General features: G+C 38.1%; 2 protein-coding genes across 3 annotated transcripts; one reads left to right on the forward strand and one right to left on the reverse strand.

Annotated features, from left to right (window-relative positions):
* The first annotated feature begins 16,459 nt into the window (after positions 1-16,459).
* On the forward strand, positions 16,460-19,764 carry LOC113284490 (titin homolog). Its single transcript, XM_026533975.1, has 7 exons — positions 16,460-16,872; positions 17,120-17,235; positions 17,327-17,445; positions 17,531-17,693; positions 17,809-18,035; positions 18,118-18,418; positions 18,531-19,764. The coding sequence occupies exons 1-7, from the start codon at positions 16,480-16,482 to the stop codon at positions 19,609-19,611; spliced, it is 2,400 nt and encodes a 799-aa protein (XP_026389760.1). The 5' UTR covers positions 16,460-16,479; the 3' UTR covers positions 19,612-19,764.
* Positions 19,765-20,048: 284 nt separating this feature from the next.
* On the reverse strand, positions 20,049-23,185 carry LOC113278530 (B3 domain-containing protein Os11g0197600-like). 2 transcript variants are annotated; one of them, XM_026527351.1, is made up of 4 exons: positions 22,372-23,185; positions 21,160-21,493; positions 20,734-20,888; positions 20,049-20,503 (listed from the first exon to the last, which is right to left on the reverse strand). In XM_026527351.1, exons 1-4 carry the CDS (start codon positions 22,480-22,482, stop codon positions 20,225-20,227), a joined length of 879 nt encoding a protein of 292 aa, XP_026383136.1. In that variant the 5' UTR covers positions 22,483-23,185; the 3' UTR covers positions 20,049-20,224. The 2 variants fall into 2 exon arrangements, with proteins under 2 accessions (XP_026383136.1, XP_026383135.1); XM_026527350.1 differs by having other exon boundaries at positions 20,992-21,493.
* Between the last annotated feature and the right edge of the window lie 1,864 nt (positions 23,186-25,049).

Below are 25,049 nucleotides of genomic sequence, written 5' to 3' on the forward strand. Positions count from 1 at the left end.
AAGGGTATAAGTATTGATTGTATGCATCATATCTATTTAGAGAGTGACACCAAACCTTCTAGGGAGATGCAACGTCGACTGAACCCTAATATGAAAGAAGTTGTTCGAACCGAGGTTCTGAAGCTGTTAGATGCAGGCATTATCTACCCCATTTCAGACAGTAAGTGGGTCAGCCCCGTTCAGGTTGTTCCCAAGAAATCCGGTATTACTGTAGTCCAGAATGATAACAATGAGTTAATCCCAACCCGAATGACCACGAGTTGGCGTGTCTGTATTGACTATAGAAAATTGAACAAGGTCACTAGGAAGGACCACTTTCCCCTTCCCTTCATCGACCAAATGCTAGAGAGATTAGCTGGACGTAGCCATTATTGCTTTTTAGATGGATACTGCGGTTATAATCAGGTTCCTATTGCCCCAGAAGACCAAGAGAAAACCACTTTTACCTGTCCCTTTGGTACCTTTGCGTATAGACGCATGCCTTTCGGCCTATGTATGCCCCTGCGACCTTTCAGCGTTATATGATGAGGCATATTTTCTGACATGGTAGAACGGTTCTTAAGGTCTTATGGATGATTTTTCAGTGTTTGGTTCGTCTTTCGATGAGTGCTTGCATCATTTGTCATTAGTTTGACTAGGGTAAAGAAAAGAATTTAGTGGCTTAATTGGGAGAAATGTCACTTCATGGTTCGTTCAGATTGTTCTAGGCATATCGTATCTTCAAAGGGTATAGAGGTAGATAGAGCCAAAGTTGACCTTATTAAACTTTACCGGTCCCAAAAACCGTAAAAGGTATTAGGTCATTCTTAGGGCATGCTAGTTTTTATCGTCGATTCATTAAGGATTTTAGCTTGATTTCTAGACCTCTTTGCAATTTTCTTTCAAAATATGTTAAGTTTGTCTTTGATGATGCTTGTTTAGAGGCTTTCGAGAAGCTTAAAACTTTACTCACTACCGCCCCCATAATCCAAGCACCAACTGGAACCTACCCTTTGAAATCATGTGCGATGCTTCAGATTATGCTATTGGTGTTGTGCTAGGTCAGCGAGAAAACAAGTTACTTCATGTAATTTACTATGCTAGAAAAACTCTGAATGATGCCCAGTTGAACTATACCACTACGGAGAAGGAACTGTTAGCCATTGTGTTTGCCTTAGACAAGTTTAGACCCTATCTCTTAGGTTCTAAGATCGTAATATATACTGATCATGCTGCTTTGAAATATCTTTTATCTAAGAAGGATACGAAACCTAGATTGATTAGGTGGATCTTGTTGTTACAAGAGTTCTCTCCGGACATTAGAGACAAAAAGGGTGCAGAAAATATAGTAGCAGACGACTTGTCTAGACTTGTTATGGATACCCTTAATGATTCCCTTCCTATAAGGGACATCTTTCCTGATGAACAATTTTTTTTTGTTACCCAATTACCTTGGTATGCAAATGTAGTGAACTATCTTGTTACTGGTCGAATGCCCCAACATTGGGGTAAACAAGAGCGTTCTAGATTTTTAACTGAGGTTAAGCACTTCTTTTGGGATGATCCTTATTTGTTTAAGTATTGTCCAGACCAGATTATTAGGAGATGTATACCTGAGAGTGACCAGTCCAGTATTATTTCCTTTTGTCATGATCATGCGTGTGGAGGTCACTTTAGTGCTAAGAAGACTGCTGCTAAGATATTGCAGTGTGGATTCTATTGGCCTTAGGAACCATTTCCCGTAGGAACATGATTCCCTTGTACCCTATTTTAGTTGTCGAGGTCTTTGATGTGTGGGGTATTGACTTTATCGGTCCGTTTACTAATTCTTTTGGTAACCTATACATCCTTGTCGTTGTAGACTATGTCTCTAAGTGGATTGAGGAGATTACGTGTAAAACCAATGACCATAGGGTTGTGATTGATTTCTTGAAAAATAATATTCTTACACGTTTTGGTACACCGCGAACTATAATTAGTGATGGTGGGTCGCACTTTTGTAATGGACCTTTTAGGCTTTTGATGAAGAAATATGGTATTACATATAAGGTAGCTACCCCGTATCATCCACAGACTAGTGGTCAGGTTGAGGTTTCCAATAGAGAGATAAAACGTATATTAGAGAAAACAGTTAATCCTAATCGGAAAGACTGGTCGTCTAGGCTTACTGATGCCTTATGGGCTTACAGTACTGCGTTTAAGACCCCCATTGGAATGTCGCCTTATCGGCTTGTGTATGGAAAGGCATATCATTTACCTGTCGAGTTAGAACATAGATCTTATTGGGTTGTTAAGCAGCTAAACTTTTATCTTGACAAGGCAGGAGCCCATAGGAAACTCCAGCTCAATGAGTTGGACGAGATTCGTATTGATGCTTACGATAGTGCGATGGAGTATAAGAACAAAATGAAACTTGTGCATGATATAAATATTTTAAGGAAGTCATTTTCTCCAGGTCAAAAAGTTCTTCTGTATGATACCCGCTTGCATATTTTCCCTGGGAAGTTACGTTCTCGGTGGACGGGTCCTTTTATTGTTCGCACTGTTTTTCCTCATGGAGCTGTTGAGATCGAGACACCGGATGGTAGTAGTTCTTCGAAGGTTAACGGTCAGAGATTTAAACCCTTTTTAGAGCCCCTTCCAACAGGTGATGTTGAGGAGGTCCCTCTGCAGGACCCTGTTTACCCTTGATTGACCATCGAGGTGATTGTATGTTGTATATTAGTTTTTGATTTCTCTCTTCACCCAGGTACTATCTTTCCGACTTCTCTCTTTACTGATTCCTCATGTTACTTTACTTTTTGGTATTGCTCTTTCATTAGAAACATTGAGGACAATGTTAGATTTAAGTTTGGGGGTGGGGAAGAACTTTTTAGTTGCACCTTTGAAACTTCTAGCGTCACATGGTATCCGGTTAGCTAAGTTTACATACCGTTTCTCACCGAAAAGATAGAAATTGGAATGCTAGGGATAACAACCTTTTGAGACATTAGAGAAAAAGACATTGAGATCCTTGAAATTCAGGAGAGAACTTGTTCCTTTTAGAGGGTAACCGTGATGGACCTAACCATACATGATGGAAAGGCAAGTAGGTCAGGAAATGCCAGAAAGACAAAAGCAACCTCACAATGTAGTCTTAGTTACTGGATTGTGACTCTCTCTCAGTAGAAACTTATCATCATCAACAAGCGGAGCGACATCAAAATCTATGAAGAAAGTTGAAGACGTTTTAGGTTTAGAAGCAACAATAGAAGAGAATAATTCAAAAATCAAAGTTAAAGTCATAAGAGCAAATGATATAAGTTGTTAGAATCCATGATACTAAGACATCACAAGTTGTGAAGATCCAAGTTTTAAAGTCCTTCTCTCATAGCCATGTAAATTTTTGTCTTGTAATTTTGTGTTTCCAACAAAAAATGCAAAAAAAAAATGCAAAAAAAAAAATCATCGTTACGTTTTGTTCAATAAGGCCAAAGGGAAGTAGAAATTTATAAGTCAAGGAAGAAATCGAAGAGAAGAGTTAATTGTCAAGGTTCTATGAGGTTCGATAGTTTATCATCAACAGTTGAAGACCGAAGAAGACGTTGTTTCTACTGATCACTAGGAGAGAGTCGAAGAAAGATACATTTGGTTGCTTTGTTAGTCCGCTTTTCAATCTGGCACAAGATCTTTCTAGCACTGGTTTAACTCATCACACGTAATTAGTCCAGCTGTGTAACAGATGTCCCTCTCATCTTTATCTCTCTCCTAATCTTATCCAGCTGTAAAGAAGCGGACGCATCTTACAATGTTTATCTAGCTGTGTAGCGGATATCTCTTTATCTAGCAGTGTTGCGGATGTGTCTCCCCTTTTCTTCAGTCAGCTTTAGAGCTGACACCTTTAATTTCTCTGGCATTCTAGTTACTTGGAGATAGGTTGAGAATATGTATGTCCTCATAGCTCTTTGGATAATTATGACCAATTATAAGTCATGGTTTTGTGGGTACACCTCTGGTAAACCCTCCCGAGATTAACTCGGTTTTGTTTTTTTTATTATTAGTTTTTGCTCGAGGACTAGCAAATAATAAGTTTGGGTGTATTTGATAGACACATTTTTGTGTCTAAATTGTCCTCAGTGTCTGTTTTGTTGGAACTCGATTTTTGTACTAATATTGTGTTTTTATGTATTTTTAGGAAATAAATATTCTTGGAAAATTCGTCTCGAAAAGTTGCTCGGAGCAACCCCGGAGGACATTTGCTATATGGACCCTCACTTTGGATAAGGGGTAACCTAATTACTAAGGGGAACACCAGTTGTTATTTACACACCATAAGACAAGTGCTAAAGGGACGCTCGTACATGATTAGGGGGAGGTCATCTTCTCCATTTGAATTATATTTTTGGCGGGAAAATGGAGTAGTGAACTGGCAGAATTAGGGTTCACCATTTGGACGTGATATCTTGAGATTCAATGGCTGATTTTTGTTGGATGGGCTCGATTCAGCTAGACATGGTTGGTATGGGCTTTGGAATCATTTAAAAGTGGCTGGATAATCCATTGGGAGCAAGACAGAGGAGTTGATATTCACGGGATGTTTGGTCGGATTCTGCATGATGAGTTGGCCGGATTTGTTACCTGTTTTGGATTGCTACCACCCTGTTATTACCAAACAGGAATGGTAAGTTAGTTGGATTCGAATATATAGTGAATTTCAGCACACAACCAACCACGAGAGTATCTCAGATATTCTTATTTTGTCCCGAGTCAGATGGCTATGTTTGGTAATTCACGCGTGGATAGAAACAGTTTTACTTATGCTAGAACGTGAAACCAATTCCCTGAGAGAGTGTCGACATCAGCAGAAGCGTGAAGAGAAGAAAAAGGAAGGAAATCTCGGCAATTCCTGTGAGAGTAAAGGGAAAATATTCTACATGTTTACTCGATTAATTACTGAGATATGGAGGTGTTGTTGGATATAAAAGAGGTGCTGGGATGTCTTAGAAGCGAGACGGAGAGATTGGGAGAAGTTTAGAGCACCACCGAGTCAAAAAATCGAATTTGGAGAGAGACCACCTGCTGTTGCTGCTGCCATTGAAGAACACTGAAGAACACGAAGAACGGACCTGCACCAGCAGTCGTTTTTGAACAGTGACAGCGACTCATTCTGTGGGTCGCAGTTTACAGACAGACTTAAAAACGCAACAACAACAGTAACGGCTCTTTGTAACGGCTTTTGCAATAGTTATAAGCATTGCAAACCCGATTTTTATTATAATTCTCCCTTATTCATCATTTGTAACCCTTCGAGCATAAATGAAATCAACTTTTGAGCGTGTTTCCAACATGATGAGCGGCTAATTCTCTCGTAACCAAGGCAATGGATGAAGCTATTCACACATGAACAATGGTAACTATTTCATTTTCTCTAGTATTTAATTACAATTCACTCGATCACTGCTTTTGCAGAGTTCTTAAGAGTTTACATAATTTTCTTCATTAGTTGTGATTCAATTAGATAGGTTATGCTTTGGTTAGATAATCTATGCTTAAGGGATTCTATTAATTTTTGAGAATATGTTTGATTATTTGTGGATTAAGAAATAAAGGATTAAAAGGATAATTAGAGTTATGAAATATTTGACATCATTCATGTGTAATAGTGGATTCTAGTGTCTTGGTTATTTTCCAATCACTTGAAATCAATTTTGAGTTAAGTTTTCTATATTTTTAAGTTCTATTAAGTCTAGAATTCATTGCCTTCACAAGCCTCAACGAACTCTTTACTACACCATATTTGAGATAACATCAGTTACTGAAAAAGAAAAATGATAATCATGATATGAAAGAGCGAGAAGAACAACATTCATTAAGTTGGAGTAAAGAGTTTAGGGTTAATGAATGCAGATTATTAGCTGGTACGAAGAGTAACTGTGTTTTAACTTACTTTGATGAATATCTCAACGTGTATGACACAAAAACTTCAACCTCGGAAAGGCTTGTGGATTTTGAGGAAATGTTTCGTACCGTATTCCTTCACAAGAACACCTTAATTTCGTTGAAAGAATTAGGGGAAGAAGATATCAACATAACGGACTCAGTTGAAGTTAAGTAGACAAAGCCATGATCAGCCTTTGAAGCAGCTTTAGGAGGATGAGATCCCTGCATACACTGAACAGGTAATCTCCGTTGAGTTTCTGAAGTTAATATTCATATCATTCTATAGACTTGGAAGTTTCATTTTGAAATTGGATAACAAGTATCCTGTATGTGAACCTAGATGTTATTGGCATTGTGTTAACGAGGATCCATCTATATTTATATAATTGATTAGTTTTATTTTGCCTTTATAAATCATCAATCCAACTTCATGGGAGTGTTTTTATGTTAAGTTAATCTGTACCGCTTTCTAAATTGTGCCCTGTGTTCGCGGATTGACCTTATTTCAATGGAAGAATGTGATGTATACGTTAGTCACTTATTTCGTTTATATTTGGGAGTCAAATAAGTATAGCAGGCAAAATCAAGGAAAGGGAGAGCTTTCCCAGTAGTACAAAGGAAATATATTTTCTTTCTACATCTTAACAGTAACTGATGAATAATGCTAGAGTTCTGATTTTATAGTTTTTTGATTTCACATTGCTTGTGTTTGGACTGTAGTTGCTAGTATCATTTTGCAGAAAGTGGTAGTTTGAATAGGGAACTGCACTATTTGCTCATCTCCCTTCATCAACAAGTTTCACAAGAACAATAGTCACAGGCAAAGTTCTCTGATAAATAACATGCTTTATGTTTCCATTCTGTCGTTAACCATAAACAACCTTAATTGGTTTGTCTTCAAAAATAATGTTACTTTTCCATCTCCATGGGGAGGTTTAATAAGCAAGGCATCTTGGAGACCGCTAGTGTAATTCAGATCAATGATTGTGTTGGTAGTGTAGATTTTAACATCTTCATCTGGTATTTCTTCCAAAAATACTAGCTTAGTTCGTTGAGTTAAAAGGCATTGTTGAACTTGTATGGGTGCTCTATGAGTTTGTCTTTCAACATCTTGTCAAAGTCGACATTACATGGCCAATCGTTGTTGTTAATGAGGGAGGAAAACCGTGTTGACGAGAGTACTGTAATTTTTTTTGTCATGGCAATTTCTCTATTGTTATATGATGATTTCACAACTTTTCATATATAGAATAGAAACAGATAGACTATTGAGACCGTTACAAGTTGTGCTTAGTCCACTCTAAGTAGGGTCTGTAAATTTCAATTGTTTGTCTTGTTTTTGCAGTGGGGTAATTTGAAATCTTAATCAACTCTTATTGAATTTTTGGATACTTGCATATAATATGGGCTCTATTCCTTGGGTTAGAGATTTGTCAGGAGAAAATATATATCTAGGTCTACCTCATATTGAACGTGCCATTGAATATTCATCTTGCTTGTGAATTACATGTAACTGAATGGAGCATGATTTCATCATATATGCTAATTTTGAAATTTCAAAATTTCGAGATGTTTTTTAATGTAGAATTCTGTAATATCTCATAGTTCTAAGAGTCAAAGCAACATGAAGACGGAACTAAGATCAAATTAGCAAAGTAGTCAAAATTAGTGGAAAATTACAAAACAAAGTTAATCAATCATTCCCAACTGTTATGCTGCAATGTATTTACTTAGTAAGAAGAAATCATGGATGATAGCTTTTCATAAAGCTATCTGTGTCATGTCCTGTCTCTCTGAAATACATATATATGTTCATTATCTTCTCTGGAATAAATAGTCACCCTAACTCTTGATGTACCCAAGAATCCATCTGTTCTTATCGTATTCCACCATACTTGTTCCTTATCTTTTCATTAATAAAAGCAACGAGAACTTACAAAATTTAGTTTAAGATAGTTGACATTAATATCTGTTGCTTTCCTTCCTGGTGTTGTTAATGTCTATGGACTGGGATGTTGTTTTGTTAGCTCTGATTTTGTTAATGACTTTATCTAATCTAGATGGGAGAATGTGATGTATACTTGAGTGACTTTTTTCGTTTATGCACGGGATCCGAATAAGTAAATGCTGGCAGAATTGTGGGAAGTAAGAATTTTCCAGTAGTATACTCGGGAATATGTTTCACTTTTTATCTTACTTGCCTCAGCAATGTTTACAGATAATTTTAGGGGTCCAATTTATATGTGTCGTGTTTTGATACTGCAATAATGCATGTTCTGTGAAAATGGTCGGATTAATAGTAAACTTTGTTTTCATTTTTCAGTAGTATACTAGGAATATGTTTTCGAAGTGACTATACATCATACCTACAGAGAAGCCAATAGAGCTGCTGATGCCCTGGACAAGTTGTATCCTTCCGGAATTTTCGTTACCATTGACCCCGCAATTTTGATGAACAGCTGAAAAAGATCATTTAGGAAGACGCTTCAGGGAAGATTTACATTAGAAACTAGTTTGTATTAGGGTCGCTGTTTTGACCTGCAATTTTGGTAGTTTTGTAAATTGTAGTAGTTGTTTTTTCTGTTTTCTTTTTGCAGCTTCTTTATAAGGTTGTGGTCTCCTTAGAGCATCCACAGTGGGCGAGTATAATCAAATTTATGGGATGAGATCCTAACACAGTGGGACGGAGTAAAGATCAAATTTGGACCAAAGACCAAATTCCAGACCAAATATGGTCGCGACCAAATCCCAAATTCTGATATAGTCGGGCGTAAACTTAAAGTACGTTTGATGCTGGGCGTAACATAAATTTACGCTTGTTAACGGGCGTAAACCAAATTTACGTATGTTGGTGGGGCGGAATTTAAATTTACGTTTGTTGCGGGCGTAACATAAATTTACGCCTGATGAGACGGACAGAAGAATTCCGCACGTTGCCAGGCGGACACCAAATTTCCGCCTGTCTGGGGCGGACACCAGATTCCGCCTGTCTGGGGCGGACACGAAATTTCCGCCTGTCTGGGGCGGACACCAAAATTCCGCCCCTCCCAAACGGACTTTTTTTTACGCCTGAGAAAAATTATGAAACATGAAATGAAATTTTCGAACGTTAGAATGATAAATTTTTCGAACGTTGGCGTTGGATTGCGTAGCAGATTTTTGACCGTTGGTAAGATATTTATATCTTTCGAACGTTTGAAATTGAATGTTAATAACGGGTTTATTTTATACCTATATATACCATGAATTCCTTTCACATTTTCATATCATTCATTTGTATTCGGCAAGAAAAAATAGTATCAGGAAGAAAAAATAGTTTTCCATATTTCAAATCATTTTGAAAATTTTCATCGAATCGTTTTTAATGTCAACACCACGAATAGCAAGAGGTCCAAATTTTACGACAATCGAAGATGTCACGATGTGTAAAATTCATTTATCAATATCTCAAGATCCCGGCGTTGGAGCCGATCAATCAGAGATTGCGTTGTGGACTCGTATCAAGGATGATATTGAAGCTCATTTACCGGATAAACCAGAGCGGTCTTGGAGTTCCTGGCAAAAACGATTTCAGGGAATAAGTAAAGAAGTGGCGTTGTTTTCGGCAAAACAGGCGGAAGTGGAAGGTGAATATCATACGGGATGGGGTCCGGAAATGACCGTGAGTATTCTCTCTGTTTTGAAACAATTATTTTCTAATATTGAGATGCCCATGAACCTAATTGTTTTTAAAAACATTAACAGCTCGAAGAAGTAAACAAACGGTTTAAGGAATGCAATCATGGAAGAAAATTTAGGCACGAAGAGTGCTACCCAATTGTCATAGAAAATATAAAATATAATCGTCGATCGACTTTTGTTTTTGATACGACGCACGATTTGGATAGTAGCGTGAATACCGAGGAAGATGGCACTCAAGTCGAGTCCGGTAACGACACAGATAAAGGAGACATAGAGAATACATACCTTCGTCAGATGGGAAAAAAAGCAGCTAAACGATTGAAGAAAACCGGGCGAGAGAAATCCAACAGCCAAGAGGAATTGATGGGAATAATTATTACACAGCAAGAAAATTTCAATTCTCATTACCGGGAACAATCAAGATTCAAGATGGAACAAAAAAAGGCCGAGTTTGCACAAAAACAAGCTGAGCATGCGGCTAAAATAGCCAAGGAGGTCGCAGACGATGAATTTCGCATCATGATGATGGATCTTTCCAAATTGGATCATGTACAAAAGGAGTACTTCGAACTTCGAAAGGCTTTAATAGTACGGGACAAAAGGAGCCAATTATAATCGTCAAAACGGGATAGTTCGAACCTTAAGTATTAAGTCTAATAATAAGTGATAATAGTTTTAGTAGTTTATTTACGTTTTAATATGTATTAATTTTGTCATTAGTCGTATTATTATGTAATATTTGGGATTTAATTTTATCTTCATTTAATTTAATCAACTTTAACTTATTTTGTAACATCTTACTTTAATTTACCAAGTGATGAGTATATGAAATAGAGTTAATACATTTCTTCGAAATTATTCGTTAAAATAAAATCACATAATTTTTTCATATGGGAAACAACATTTAATTTCAATATTTTTCCTCGTCTCCAACCTTTTAATTCCCATATTCTGCCCATATATGTTCGATTAAGTCATCGCGCAAGCGAATATGCCTATCTTTGCTGCGCATATGACGTCGGCGTTGCTCAGCTCTAATTTGGGAAAACTCCTCACTGTTGCCTCTTAATATATTAACCGGTGTCGGGTTGCTACGATGATCATAAACATGTGGCCATTCACCGGGTAGACGCTCATCCTCGACTATCATATTATGTAAGATAATACACGTTTTCATGATATAGGCAAGCACATCTGGATTCCACATTCTAGCAGGTTGTTTGATGATTCCAAACTGTTGTTGAAGTACACCAAATCCCCGCTCTACGTCTTTTCTTGCACCCTCTTGCATCGCTGAAAATATCTCTTTTTTCCTACCAAGCGGATGTTTAAACGCCATAATAATAGTAGCAATTTCTGGATATATTCCATCACCTAGATAATACGGCATGTCATAAGAATGACCGTTTACCACATAGTTCACCGGTGGTGCTTTTCCCGTGACCAGACTTCGAAAAACATATGAACGGTTCATCACATTAATATCGTTGTTAGAGCCTGGCATACCAAAAAATGCATGCCAAAACCATAGATCATACGACACCACCGCCTCCAACACGATACTTTCGCTCCCTTTATACGCGGTGTAAGCCCCTGATTCGGCAGACGGACATTTATCCCATTTCCAATGCATGCAATCTAGGCTACCTATCATCCCTGGAAATCCTCTATCTTTGTTTTGGTTGAGCAACAACTCAACATCACCAGCCGTAGGTTCACGCAAATATTCTTTCCCATACACATTGACAATCGACTTGCAGAACCTCCGAGTTGCTTCCAACACCGTGGTTTCGCCTATGCGTAAGTACTCGTCTATTGCATCTGCCGCACATCCATAAGCTAACATTCGCACCGCTGCAGTTACTTTTTGATGAGGGTTTAATCCTAAAACTCCACACGCATCGGGCCTTTGCACAAAATATCTGTCTTCGGCTGTAACACCTTCCACTATTCTGTTAAACAATTGTCGACGCATCCTGAATCTTCTGCGAAAAACATTAGGTGGTTGGTTTGGATACGGAGAAAAATAGTCGTTCCACAGAAGTTCAGCACCAGTCTCACGATCTCTTGGTATTTTGATACGAGTTTGAGGCCATTTAGAATTGGTAACAAGGACTCCCATACTAACGGCCATGTTATTTTGCATAATTGCTATTGAATCATCATCCGAGGAATAAAAACTACTATTAGAAGAAGAAGAAGAAGATGAAACAGAAGAACAATAGTGAGCGGTATTCTCATATGCTTCCATATTCTATGCGAATCAGAATAAGTGTGTGATTGTAAAAAGAGGTGTGTTGGTATTTATAGAGTGAGTGACGGAGATCACATGCTTCCATTTTGTAACATCTTACTTTAATAAATAAAATAACATAAAGTATTTGACAAATTTTGTAAACTGTTTGTCAGTGAGGTGTTTGTCGTATTGAAATGACTAGTCGGTGAAATTTGATAAAGTATTGAACTGACTACTCGCTGAAATTTGATTGCCTATTGAAATGACTACTCGCTGAAATTTGATTGCCTATTGAAATGACTACTCGTTGAAATGACTACTCGCTGAAATTTGATTGCCTATTGAAATGACTACTCGCTGAAATTTGATTGCCTATTGAAATGACTACTCACGGACTACACATAACAAAGATAAATAACATAATAAATGTCTAGTATGACTACACATAACAAAGATAAATAACATAATAAATTCAAAGCTAAACCATATAAATAGTCATCACCGGCTAAACATTTCCCGTATCCGGAGGTGCCGATCGCGGTGGGATAAAAGCCGTTCTCGGAATGGGCCTGACCGAGGACGTTGAAGATGATCCTTGACTCATAGAACTCCACACTTGTGGGGGCAATGTGGGGGAAAAGGCGCCGAATCCAATGGAAGGTTGGATGGTGTGTGGCGTTCGGAAAAGAGACAGTTGATACTCCAATTCCGTGATCTTATTATTCTGGTTTCCTATAAGTTCATCTTTCGCTAATAGACACTCCATCCTATCTTTCGTTTCTCGTAATGTAAAATCTCGAAATTGTTTAGTAAAATCAGCATATTCTTGGAATAATGCATAACTATCGCCCTGTCATGAAAAAATGAGATAGATGAGATTTTTTTTTTTTTTGAAATAAGCAATGTAAAGTTGAACGAACACTTACGGGCGATAATTGTTGTTGCGGTGGAATAAGAACATGTTCATCTGGTTTTCCAAGTTCGGTAGAATAGAAGTCACCGCTGTACCCAAATGTTTGGACCTCCCAATCAGGATGTGTCACATATTTTCTGAAATTAGTAACCTTTTTCCAATACTCTAAATATACTTCATACTGCACAACTTGCACCACCTCGGTTGCATCAACAAAACCGTCCGCTAGCAGGAGTTTTGCTTGGTCATCACCCAAATGCCCAATAATTACATGTAGTCTCATGGGAACAGCAAACGAGGGATGGTTTTGCCTCCAACATCTTTCTCCTAAATAAACATTATGCTGTATAACCAAAAAAGGAATATAATTGTAGTGAGTACGTTATTAATTAGATAAATAACGAAAAATAAAAAACTATGTTATTGACGATTAATATTAATGATATAATATAAAAAATCATGTCTAACTCACAACGCCATTCCAAGAAAATATCCATCTCGAGTCCGACAGCCTCCTAGCAGACTTTCCCATCTCAGAACTGAGGACGTCGGTGTATGATTCCCATGGGTGCCATGTCACTTGGTCAATCGTCAGCTGATTCAGTAAAATCCTACAACGAATAATATCATTCTGACACCTCCTTCCATTCCATCTGGAAATTACAGGCCATTTCTGTTCATTACCGTTCATTGAGATGTCTGGTCGACATATGCCTAGGTATTCATACCCCCAAAACTAGTCCATAAAATTAATGAATCAAATTAATATATCCAAGGAAATAAACTTAAATGAAAATATACTTTACGTTGAAAATTAAAATAAATCGATTACCAAAATACCTCTAATATTTGGAAGGGCCCGCTTAGTGCCTTCTGTTGTTTCCTACAAGCTTGTCGGAGACCTGCATACAATCTCGAAAAGGCACTACCGCCCCAGTCAAGGTCTTGTATTTTATCAATTTCTTCGAAAGCAGCTAACCATCCAGCATCAATATAGTTCTTTGCATTAGGAAAGAAAAATTGACCCAAAACATACATAAAAAAGGCAATTGCTATTCTATGGGCGAGGAGAGAATCTTCATTAGCCGCCACCAACTTATCTTCTTTGAAGTATGAGATTAAATATGTAATTGTAATTGAGTTTGATATCCACGACGCGCCTCTTGTTCCCTGTGTGATATCCGGAAAAATCTTCTCACGGACATAGTCAAATTGGTATAGGCTCGAATCATACGGAACTACATAACCATCACCGATACTCAGTCCAGTTAACATGACCCAATCTAATGGCCTGAACCCCATCTCACCAAATGGAAAATGGAACGTGTTGGTTGTATCCCAAAACCTCTCAACAATATAATCAACAACGGCATGTTGGGTAACGTTACACTCTATGTTCAACAATTTTTCCCACCCCGCTTTTTCAATCAAATATTTAACTCTAGGACAATGTATTGAAATAAATTTATAATAATGAATTACCGATGCCAGACATCCACGATGTTTAAACTTAAATGTTGGTGCGTCTGAAAATGTAATGTCTTCAGTAGCGTGCGGCTTATCATCTTCCACTATAGGAAACCTCCCTAACCCGGGGACGTCGACCTCCTCAATTTGACCGGTAGAGATTAAGTTGTAATCAGCTTCGGTAGATTTTTGTCTCTTGTTGGTCTTTTGGCGACCACTAAACCTCGATATAAACTTGTTCATTCTACGCACAAACATGTTAAATACAATTTCATAATTAAAAGACCAATCCACGAACCATAATAGACATAAATTTAACCGAACAAAATTTCAACATCGTAAAATTCCATAAACATAAATTTAACCAAAAAAATAATTATCCAATTAACTATATTTATAATTAACAAAAAATTCAATTAAAATACGAAACTAAATTAACAAAAAGATAAATTAAATTAAATCACGTAACTAAATTAACAAAAAATAATTATCCAATTAACTATATTTATAACTATTTATAATTAACAAAAAAATAAATTAAATTACGAAATTAAATTAACAAAAAAATATATTAAATTAAATCACGTAACTAAATTAACAAAAAATAATTATCCAATTATTAATATTTATAACTATTAAATAAAACAAAAAATTAAATTAAATTACGATTAACCCAATTTTAATAAGATTTGATTAACCCAATATGAATATCCAATTAGTAATAAAGTCTGATTCAATTTTCAACGTAAAAACCCTAAAAACATTCGAACAAAAAATACATTACCTGCGCATATTATTACACAAATTGAAATAAATTCGAACAAAAAATACAATACATGATATTATTATTACACAAATTGAATAAAGAAAGTAGAAAATACATACCTTATAATGGAGTTTTTAGGGTTTTTGTGGAGTTTTTAGGGTATCTGTACGGTTGGTAGATGGGAATGGAGAAGAAGAATATGAACTGAAGAGGAGCCGTGAAGCAAACAAGAACTGTGTAAGAATATGAACTGTGGAAGAAAATGAACTGAGAAGAAGAAGCCTCGTGTAGAAGAGATGGGTTGTGGTTGGGAAGGAGAGGCGGTATTGGTGGAAGGTGCGGTTCATTAAGATTACGCCCGATTTGATCGGACGGACAGGAGAGTACGCCATAACCCTAAACCCTAATGAAACGGAAATTTTGGTTACGCCCGTCTCAGGCGTAATAATTTTTTACGCCTGACAAATTCATCACGCGGACAGAAGATGTCCGTCCGTACAACTCATCACGCGGACACCAGAATTCCGCCCGTCTGATCTCACACGTGCTGTGTGACCGTGTTTAACTCGGACGGAATTTAGATTTACGTTTCTTCGAGCGGTCATTTGGAATCCGTCTGATCAACGGGCGTAATTTAAGATTCCGCCCCTTACCAAACGTAATTTTTATTTACGCTTGATAACAAACGTGATTTATATTTACGCCCGTTTGAAACGTAATTTATAATTCCGCCCAGAAATGAAACGTAACTAATACTTCCGCCCGTCTTCATGCGTAAAACTGTTTTACGCGCGACCAAATTTGGTCTTCTCCACATAACGTCACAATACAAATTAAACTCATATTTAGTCTTTTTTTTTAGTCTTTGATCTTTGAGTTTAGTCGTACCATTGCAGTCGCTCTTAACCCCCTTTCCTTTCCAAAAAAAACAAAAAACAAAAAACTTTGTCTTTGTTTGTCAATAAATCTTTACAGGAACAGAAGACTTAAGTAGACAATGTTCTCTGTGATGTCTTTGGAGTGAGCCTTGCGATTTTCAACTCTTGGATTGAACTTCATTTTCGCGTTGTTTCCGTTTCTTTCTTTCCCTGTCTCTGTGGAAATGGTGAGAAACCAGCCACTTTATTCGATGATGGCAACGCGCCGTCTTCAATTGTGTATTTCTTAGTGAGTCTGCATACTGACAGACCGATTTTCTGTTAAAGAGTTGATAGGTTGTGGACGTAAAGATATGCACTAAAAAGGTTCTACATACGAAATTTATTTGTATGAGAAAAAAAATTGAATACACGTTTTCTAGGTCTTCGAGAAATGTTTTTTCACATGTGTTCATTTCAGTTTTCTTCATTCTTCAATCCTTGATTTCAAAATTTGTGTGCATCCAAATTAGCTTCTGTCACTAGACAACACCACCCCTTCTTTTATCATTCAATGGTGGTTTTTATGGTTGTATCCAACTCAAGTTCTATCCGTTGCCCAACCCAAGAAATTCCCACTGACTACTGCTGCTGACGTGTAATGTCCCAAAATTTGAATTACTCTTTTTTTTTGAAACAACAAAATCTCATTTTCATTCAGACCGTTAACATTCCCACTTCTCTTGTAGTTATCTCCGAACTCAACTCCTCAGTTGTACTAGACTTCTCTTCTAACTCACAGTTCCTCACTGGGTCTACGACTATTCTCCTTTCTGAAACAAAAAGAGAAAAGAAAAAAGAGATCTTTACAGATTTAATAATAATAATGGGAAGCAGCGGCAAGTACAGATTTAATGAAGAAGATATGGTGATTGATGAATGTCTTGGATACCCTAAATCTTATTCTAAGCTTTGTAGAGATGTTCATCTTAACAATCCATACAAAAACGGACCTCCTTTCTCTTTTACTCCTTATATTCTGCAACCCCAAGAGGTAAATCTAACTACATTCTCTCTTTTTTCTCATCTAGGGTTTTAATTTTAATCACTCAGAGTGTACTTCAATTAGCTAAAATGATGCATTTCACTTCAAATTTGATGTTGGGATCTGAGATAATCAAAGGGGTTTTGATAATTGATTTTTTGGATTTTGAAAATGTTGGGGTTTTTGTGTGGAGTAAATTAGGGTTTTCAGATGTGAAAATTCTTGAAGAAGATTGATTTATGATTGGGTTTTCTAGGTTTCAAGAGAAAAGGAGTTGGATCAGATATTTCCAATTACTAATCCAGAAGCAAAACCCTCTACTAAGCCCAAAATTTATGCAAATCTTCTATGGAAGCAGCTCAACCACCTCGGGTAAGATTCAAATTTTTGAATTTTTTAGTTCATTGTGGTCTCTTTTAGATGAGTGGAGTCTGAATAGTGTATGTAACTGGAAAATGTACAGGAATGCTGGTTTTGATCCTACACAATTTAGAGTGGATCCATATGGAAACGTGTTGTATTACCACGCAGATGCCGGTTCTCCGCTTGCATGGGAGATTGATCATTGGTTTCCTTGCTCAAGTAATTTCTTAACATCATCTTTATGACTGGAATATAGTTCATGTTTTGCATTGGTTTTATTTAATGGGAGTTCTTTGGGGTACAGGAGGAGGAAGGACAGTCCCTAGCAACCTAAGGCTATTGCAGTGGCAAGTATGTAAAAAGAAGCAAAACAAGCTGGAATTTCTTGTTCCATGGTGGGATCTTCAAGTGGGTATCTCTGTCAATCAGTTCCTCTCAATATTCGCTTCTACGAATTCCGATTTCAGGTGATTTTTTTTTCTTTCTGTTGTTGATTCAGAAATTTCGAAATTCATGCTTGTTTTTGAAACTTATGAGGGGGAAAACATTAAAACTTTGATTTGGGGTTTTACAATGTTGCAGGAATAGAGCTTTCTCTTTGTTGTTCGCTGATGGTGGAAACGAGGAATTGAGCTCTATGCAAACTGTCGAGTCACATGCCTTTCCAACGCATTTTTGTGAGACGAAGCAAAAAGTAGGTCTCGCGCCTGCTGCCATTGTATCATGTCAGAAAGAGGGCTCGAATTCGTCATCTGTGTTGAGAAATGTCGATCTCAATAGATCATTGAGGCCTAGTTCTCCTGCAACTGGTTAGTAGAAGTATAATAAATTCACCTGTGTTTTGAGCTTCGGATTTCATGAGTTTTCTTATCTTTTCATCTCGTTGTGCAGCCAAGTCAAGTCATAGACCAAGTTACTCGAAAGAAAACGAAAATGCCAACCCGTATTTGACCATTGCTATGGCTAGAGATTCTTTGAGGCGAAAAGATGAGACTCAAGTGGAGATACGGAAGCTGGACGATGAATTGGATGATCTAAAGCAGAAGAACGAAGAAGAACGAGTTGCTCTTCAGGATTTGGAATCGGTTCTGATTAAGCGTAGGAGAAGAACAGAGAAATGCAGGCGGTTAGCTGAGGCACAATCTTCATATAAAGCTTTACTTGAAAAGATGATTCGAGATGCTATGCACCAGTAAAGATCTCATCTGAAAATCATTTGAAAATGACCCACAAGCTTTTTTTTATATCAGGGAAGACAATTTGTGAACTATCTAATGTTTATTACTATTTTCTATCTTTTGTAGGAGTGTAATGTACAAAGAGCAAGCGAGGTTGAACCAGGCCGCAACTACTGCTCTCATGGCAAGGCTTGAAGCTCAAAAGGCAATATGTGATACCTCTGAGAAAGATCTTCACCGAAAGTACAAACAAAGAGACGAAATTGAGACACAAATCAGGCCTCACCCAGAACTAGCTAGGAAGAGATCGAGAAATGATGATTTTCTATCTGAAGAAAGGAATGAAAACGATGTTATATTCATACCAGAAGTAAGGCCATGGAAGCCTCTACAGAAGGAATTGAGGGTGTTCTTAGAAGAAGAACAGAAGGCATCTGAAGCTAGCTTAGCACTTATGGAAGAACGAGAGAGAGAAGAACATAGGGAAGAACTGCTAAAGGAAAATGCCTCAGAAATGCGCGGTCAACATAATGTACCTCCTATTCTGGTGGAAAATGGGAAAGTACCAGTTGGAAATAGGTGTCAGGAACCGGAGATTGAAGATGAGAAGAAGAAAAAGAAGATGGCGAGCAGGGCGAGTTCGGTCACTCAAAGTCCAGGTAGACACGAGGAGGATGAAGAGTCGAGAAAACAACGTGGGAAGGGAAATGTAGAGAAGTGGCTCCAAATGCTGTTAGATGACACCAAGGAAGAACATTCTACTGAATTGCCTAATCAGAGCACTAATGAAAATGATAAGACTGACAAAGAAATGAGAGAAAAGCTGAACTTTAAGATTCCGAAGGATATTAGAACTTCAAAGTTTCCAGCATCAACGAGTTCTAAAAGAGCACAAATAGATCCAGTGCGAGATGATGCAAGTGGAACGTACAGTGTTGGAAAACATATTGAGAGAAGAAAGAGCTTTCAAGGGAAGGAGAGAAGAGAAAGGAGTGAAAGGGACAAGGAAACTATGAGGTGTGAGAGTGCCAGAGCTTTTAGGCCAATTCCACATTCTCCTTCAGTGATTCTTAGAATGACAAAAAATGACTGCTTGGGGAAGAAGCCCGTAGTTAATGGGTCTGATGAAGATCTGGATGATCGTATTGTGGCAAACAATTTCATCAAATCATCAATCAAGACTCTTAAGAAAGCTGTGCAAATATAAAGTTTGTTCTTTCTTTCTGCGTATATGTGCCGTAGGACTCTATCATCATGTGTGTTATGTAAGCCTGCATTTTGTTCTTGCCATTCTCTTGTTTATCCTGAATATTATTTGTAAATTTGGTTTGTTATTATTGAAATATATGTTTGTTAAGTAGATTCTGTGAATGATCTGTTTCTTCCTAAATGTTTGAGAAATCCCAGACTCCCAAGTCTGTAGTTCAGTTGAAGTAAGTATTGCTAGTTAGAAATTCATGTTCTGATAGGCAACAACACAGTCGATTTAATGTGATTCTTGATCAACAGGAGCAGCTTTCAAATAAGCGATTCTGATGCTTCTTACTGGAGTATCAGAATAATACTCTTTGTTATGCTATTGAGAGTAGAGACTGAAACTAAAAGAGAATTTAAGAATAACAGAAAAACCATACTATTAAGTCATAACATGATGTTTGTCAAAGGTCTACAATCTGAAGAACAATATTACAGTCATCCATCATCCTATTGAAACAACCAAAAGAAACCTAATTTTCAGAAATACTAAAGCTAGATCATATATAAAATGCATTGGAAGCAAAATATTTTATGTGCTGTAATAACTTACTGTAACTTTAAGTTCACATATCACGTTGCCTTCTCAATGGTATGATCTCTTCTATAACCCTGAAAATATGCAACTTGAACTCGTTTGGTTTCACGAGTTCGAAGATGCATACATCACTAGCTTCAATGTTGTTTGTGAAGGAAATCTTACGCCACCCTTCAGTAAGTTGTCCAACCTGGTGAATTTGATTCACGTAAAGCCTGACACTCCATGTTTCTCCACGAGGATCCCTTAAAGTCATTTCTTGACTGCAGTCAGGAAGATGCGCCTTCCAGAATGAGCGTGGCAATGGCTGTGTCAACAAACAAATTGACAGTAAGATGAAAACAGGACAAGAATACTTCTTATAGAGGCTATGGTCATTTGGCAATACTTCTTGCAGAGGCTTTTGGACTTGCATGGATCGTAAACAGGGAGGTCATGAAGGGTGCTAAGCTTATTGTACGCTTATTGTTTATTCTTTTATGCAATACACTCTTGCTGATAAAAAAGATAACATAAGTGGAGAAACCGGAAACTCACCAAACAGAAACCAGTATAAACATGGGATTTCCGCATAGTGATCATTGCATAGGGCTTTTTAGAGACAAACCCAAGTGCTGCATTCAGTGCCATATGTTCTGCTTCCACTGTGATGTCACGTCTTCGTGATATAAAAGGTCCCCCTAGTCTTTCACCTATAACAAACAGATTCAGTCATATGATAACAGTAATTGATATATCAACCGTGGAGACAGAAAGAAGATGAAAAACTAGAAAAAATTAATGTTGGGGAATTACCTTGATTCTTCACTGCCTTTTTTCCCCAGCATCTTGCAGAACGATTCATTGTAGATGCTCGACCTTTAATTATTGGAAACTTACCTTGATTCTTCACTGCCTTTCCCCCCCAACATCTTGCAGAAAGATTCATTGTAGATGCCCGACCTTTAAATATTGGAAACTTACCTTGATTCTTCACTGCCTTTTTCCCCTTGTGTCTTGCAGAAAAATTGGTTGTAGATGCTTGACTGCAATTGGCTTTAAATGCAGATTCTTTTTCACATCCATTTCGCTCAAATATTTGCACTTGTAAACAATTCTTGCTAACATATTTAAAAGCACAAAAATCTTTATTGCTCATGAAGTTATCAATCACAAAGTCTTCCCATCCGTCTTTAAAGTAATAGCCGTCACCCATCTCAAGCAAGCGGACTCTCCAAACTTTTCCACTTGGACCACATAAAGAAAATGATCCAGGAATTCCACATGTTAATTGTTCTAAGAACTCTACCGGGACTTTCTGCAAAAACAAATCGCAATTGCCACATTAAAAAAGTACAGTGACTAAGATTCATACATCAACCTTAAAAGAAGCCACTACTATCTAACTGTATCCAAAAGCTCCATCCGATTGAAATTTCATGTAGTAAACTAAGTCACCCAATAACTTTAAACAAACAAACTGACACTCAGAGTACCCGTGTACTATAATGAGACTGCATCTGACATACCCTTAAACAAAAGCATTGTTTGATTCATACAACAAACCTCATTCACTACCATTCATTATAAAAGAAAAATAGACAGCACTTTTCAGCAATAACAATTAGAGACAAAGATGAGTTCCAAAACTCAATTCATAAACTGAAATTCTTTCTGTCATTTAAGGCACATGTATCTAACTGATTACTAAGGGGGCTATAGGCTTTTCTCTACTCGAAGCTAGCAGAGTGTGTCTGGAGAAATCGTGCCAGATTGTTTTCGATTTTTGTTTGCAATAAAAGAGAACACTAAGATATATACATCAATCTTAAAAGAAGTCAGTGCTATCTAATTGTATTCAAAAGCTCCATCCAACTAAACTTTCATGTAGTAAACTAATTCACCCAATGATCAAAAAACAAACAAACTACAACCTGAAGTACTTGTACTCTATCAAGACTATCATTGTTTCATTTCATATAACAAACCAAGCTCATTCACTACCTTTAGTTATAAAAAAAATAGACAGTTTTCAGCAATAACAATTAGAGACCAAGATAGCTTCTAAAACTGAGATCCTTTCAACCCTTCATATTTGTTTGAGGAATAAGTAATATAGAGTATGGAAAACATTGTCTAGTAACTGAGGAAAAAGTATCCTTCCACAGTTTCTTAAAGAAAAGATATGCTGCTTACCATTTTGTAGAAGCTTTCAGGGGATAAAAAGATCTTGAAGAACTCAGGAACTCTTCTAGTTACCAATGAAGATGACTTAGAAGTTAGTGCTTTTCTTGTCTTCTTCACCATCTTTGCTGTTGATTACACAAAATCACTATGAAAATCTCTCCACCACCACTTCCCTTTCAAAACAAAACAAAAAGTGGGTTTCCTTTGCTCTATGTACTCCCCCTTTTGCTTGGTGTGGAGAAAATAATAAGAATTGCAGGAGAAAACTAATCATAATTCCTCAAGGGAAGTACGGGCGCTGGGGCTTCATTAAAAAATCTGAGAAACCCAACCACCAAAACCATACATTTCTCCCAAATACTATTTGAATTTCTATCAAACTGAATGGAATTGAATGATCTTGCTTTGCTTTTCAGAGTCGAAGTAAAGACAACAGTAAAGAAGGATGACTGATGAATTGATGGCAAACCCAGGTTCATTATGGTGCACATGTCTTCTTCTCTGGAAACATTTGTCAAATACTTGATATACTCTGTGGAACACATCCGATTCCATACACTGCAGCGGCTGGCTGTCTCTCATTCACCCACATATACACATAGCTGCAACTCAATTCATTGCTCCATTCATGGATCATACACTTATACCCACCATTGATCAACATTGGAAACATCATTTTGTCTCTCTAAAACCCCAACCACCCTGGCCTGGTACCGTATACACATGTTTTTCCGCGGAAACACGTCTAGAGACGCCTGGATTTTCTTTTTTGTCCCATCTATCAACGGCTATGCAACACCAAGGGTAGCCAGTCATTGGCCCATCGGCGGCCTAGGCCTAGCAGCGGGAGAAAAAGAACGCTTTTATTTTGTGGCTGCCAGGTTATTCTCGTGAGAATAATGAGTTAAGTGCGAAAATGCTTTATATCTGCCGGTATCTACCGGTTTTTTACGCACAAAAGAAAAAAAATACCTTGCCCATGTGTAGTCACCGTTTTGGTCCATGACATTCATTCCAAGGCCCTCCACGGGACCCAACGTGTTTATCTTTTTCCAATCAAGGACTTAGAGCATTTTCGATGGGTTGTTGTGTGCTCCCTACGTGGTTGGTGTAGGAAGACATCCTTTGGAAACTTAAAGACTAATTTTTCCATAATTTTAGGAATACCTGAAAGATAATTTCCAACAACTGAAGTTTTAATAACAAACGTAGCCTACTTGTTTTTATTTGGTTGGTTGGATTTTTTTTTTAGTTTTATCTGTACGGTCAGTGAGTTATAACTCCAAAGGTGTCACATCCATGAACAAAAACTCCAACAAAACAAATTGTTCACAAAAACCCCATTTAACATAAATTGTCTATATTAGCCTTCTAGTTTAAATCACCCCAACAAAAATAAAAAACAACCCCACCTTTAATTTTAAATCACCCCAACAAAATTAAAAATCAACCCCACCATTAATTTATATTATATTATCACCACCACAAAATAACACCACCAGCAGAACCACCACTGTGCCGCCACCACTGACCACCGTTGTCGCCAAAAACAACCACTGTCAACCGCCGCCACCGCCGTTACCGACCACCACCATCACCACCTCCAACGCCGCCAACCACCACCGCGCCACCAACTCCACCGCCGCCAACCACCACCGTGCCACCACCTCCACCGCCACCAACCACCACCGCGTCACCACCGCCACCGCCATCGCCAACCGCCGCCGCCGCCGCCAACCACCATCGCGCCACCGCCTCCACCACCGCCCCGCCCCAACCCCACCGCACCACCGCCGTCGCCAACCACCACCGCCACGCCTCCGCCGCTGCCGACCACTACCACCTCGCCACCACCACCGCCATCCAACACAACGCCACCACCTCCATCCCCGAAAACCACCACCGCGCCACCGCCGACCACCACCAGACCACCACTGTCGCCAACCACCACCACCAGCACCACCACTATTATCGCCGACCACCACCACCAACCAGTCGCCACCGCCACAAAAAATGAATTTCATTGATCAATATTCAACAAAATAAGAAAAAAATGATGAAACCAAACAGAAAAAATGATGAAACCAAAATTGGTTTCACCAAAACTAGATGAAACCTAATTAGGTTTCATCATTTTTCCACATATTGTCATTTCGCCAACACAGCTTCAATGATGAAATCAAACCAAAATAAACTAGGCAAAAATGACCAAAACTAGATAAAACCTAATTAGGTTTCATCATTTTTCCACATATTGTCATTTCTCCAACACATCTTCAATGATGAAACCAAACCAAAATAAACTAGGCAAAAATGATGAAACCAAAGTTGGTTTCACCAAAACTAGATGAAACCGAAATTGGTTTCATCATTTTTCCACATATTGTCATTTCACCAATAACCACCGCGACCAACACCACCGCCAACCACCGTGACCAACTACCACTACCACCGTGACCAACTACTACTACCACCGCGCCGCCACCATCACCACAGTCCGCCGCAATGCGTCATTGCACTACCACTACCAGCCACCTCCACCATCTAGCACGACCACAAGCACCACAACCGTCCACCGCCATCACCAACCACCAGCAGCACTTCCGACCAGCACTGCGCCATTGCACCACCACTACCAGCCACCGCCAACACCTGCTGCACCGCCACCTGCACCATGACCGCCCACC

This window comes from Papaver somniferum, chromosome 5 (assembly GCF_003573695.1).
Source record: "Papaver somniferum cultivar HN1 chromosome 5, ASM357369v1, whole genome shotgun sequence".
In the NCBI taxonomy this organism is placed as follows: domain Eukaryota; kingdom Viridiplantae; phylum Streptophyta; class Magnoliopsida; order Ranunculales; family Papaveraceae; genus Papaver; species Papaver somniferum.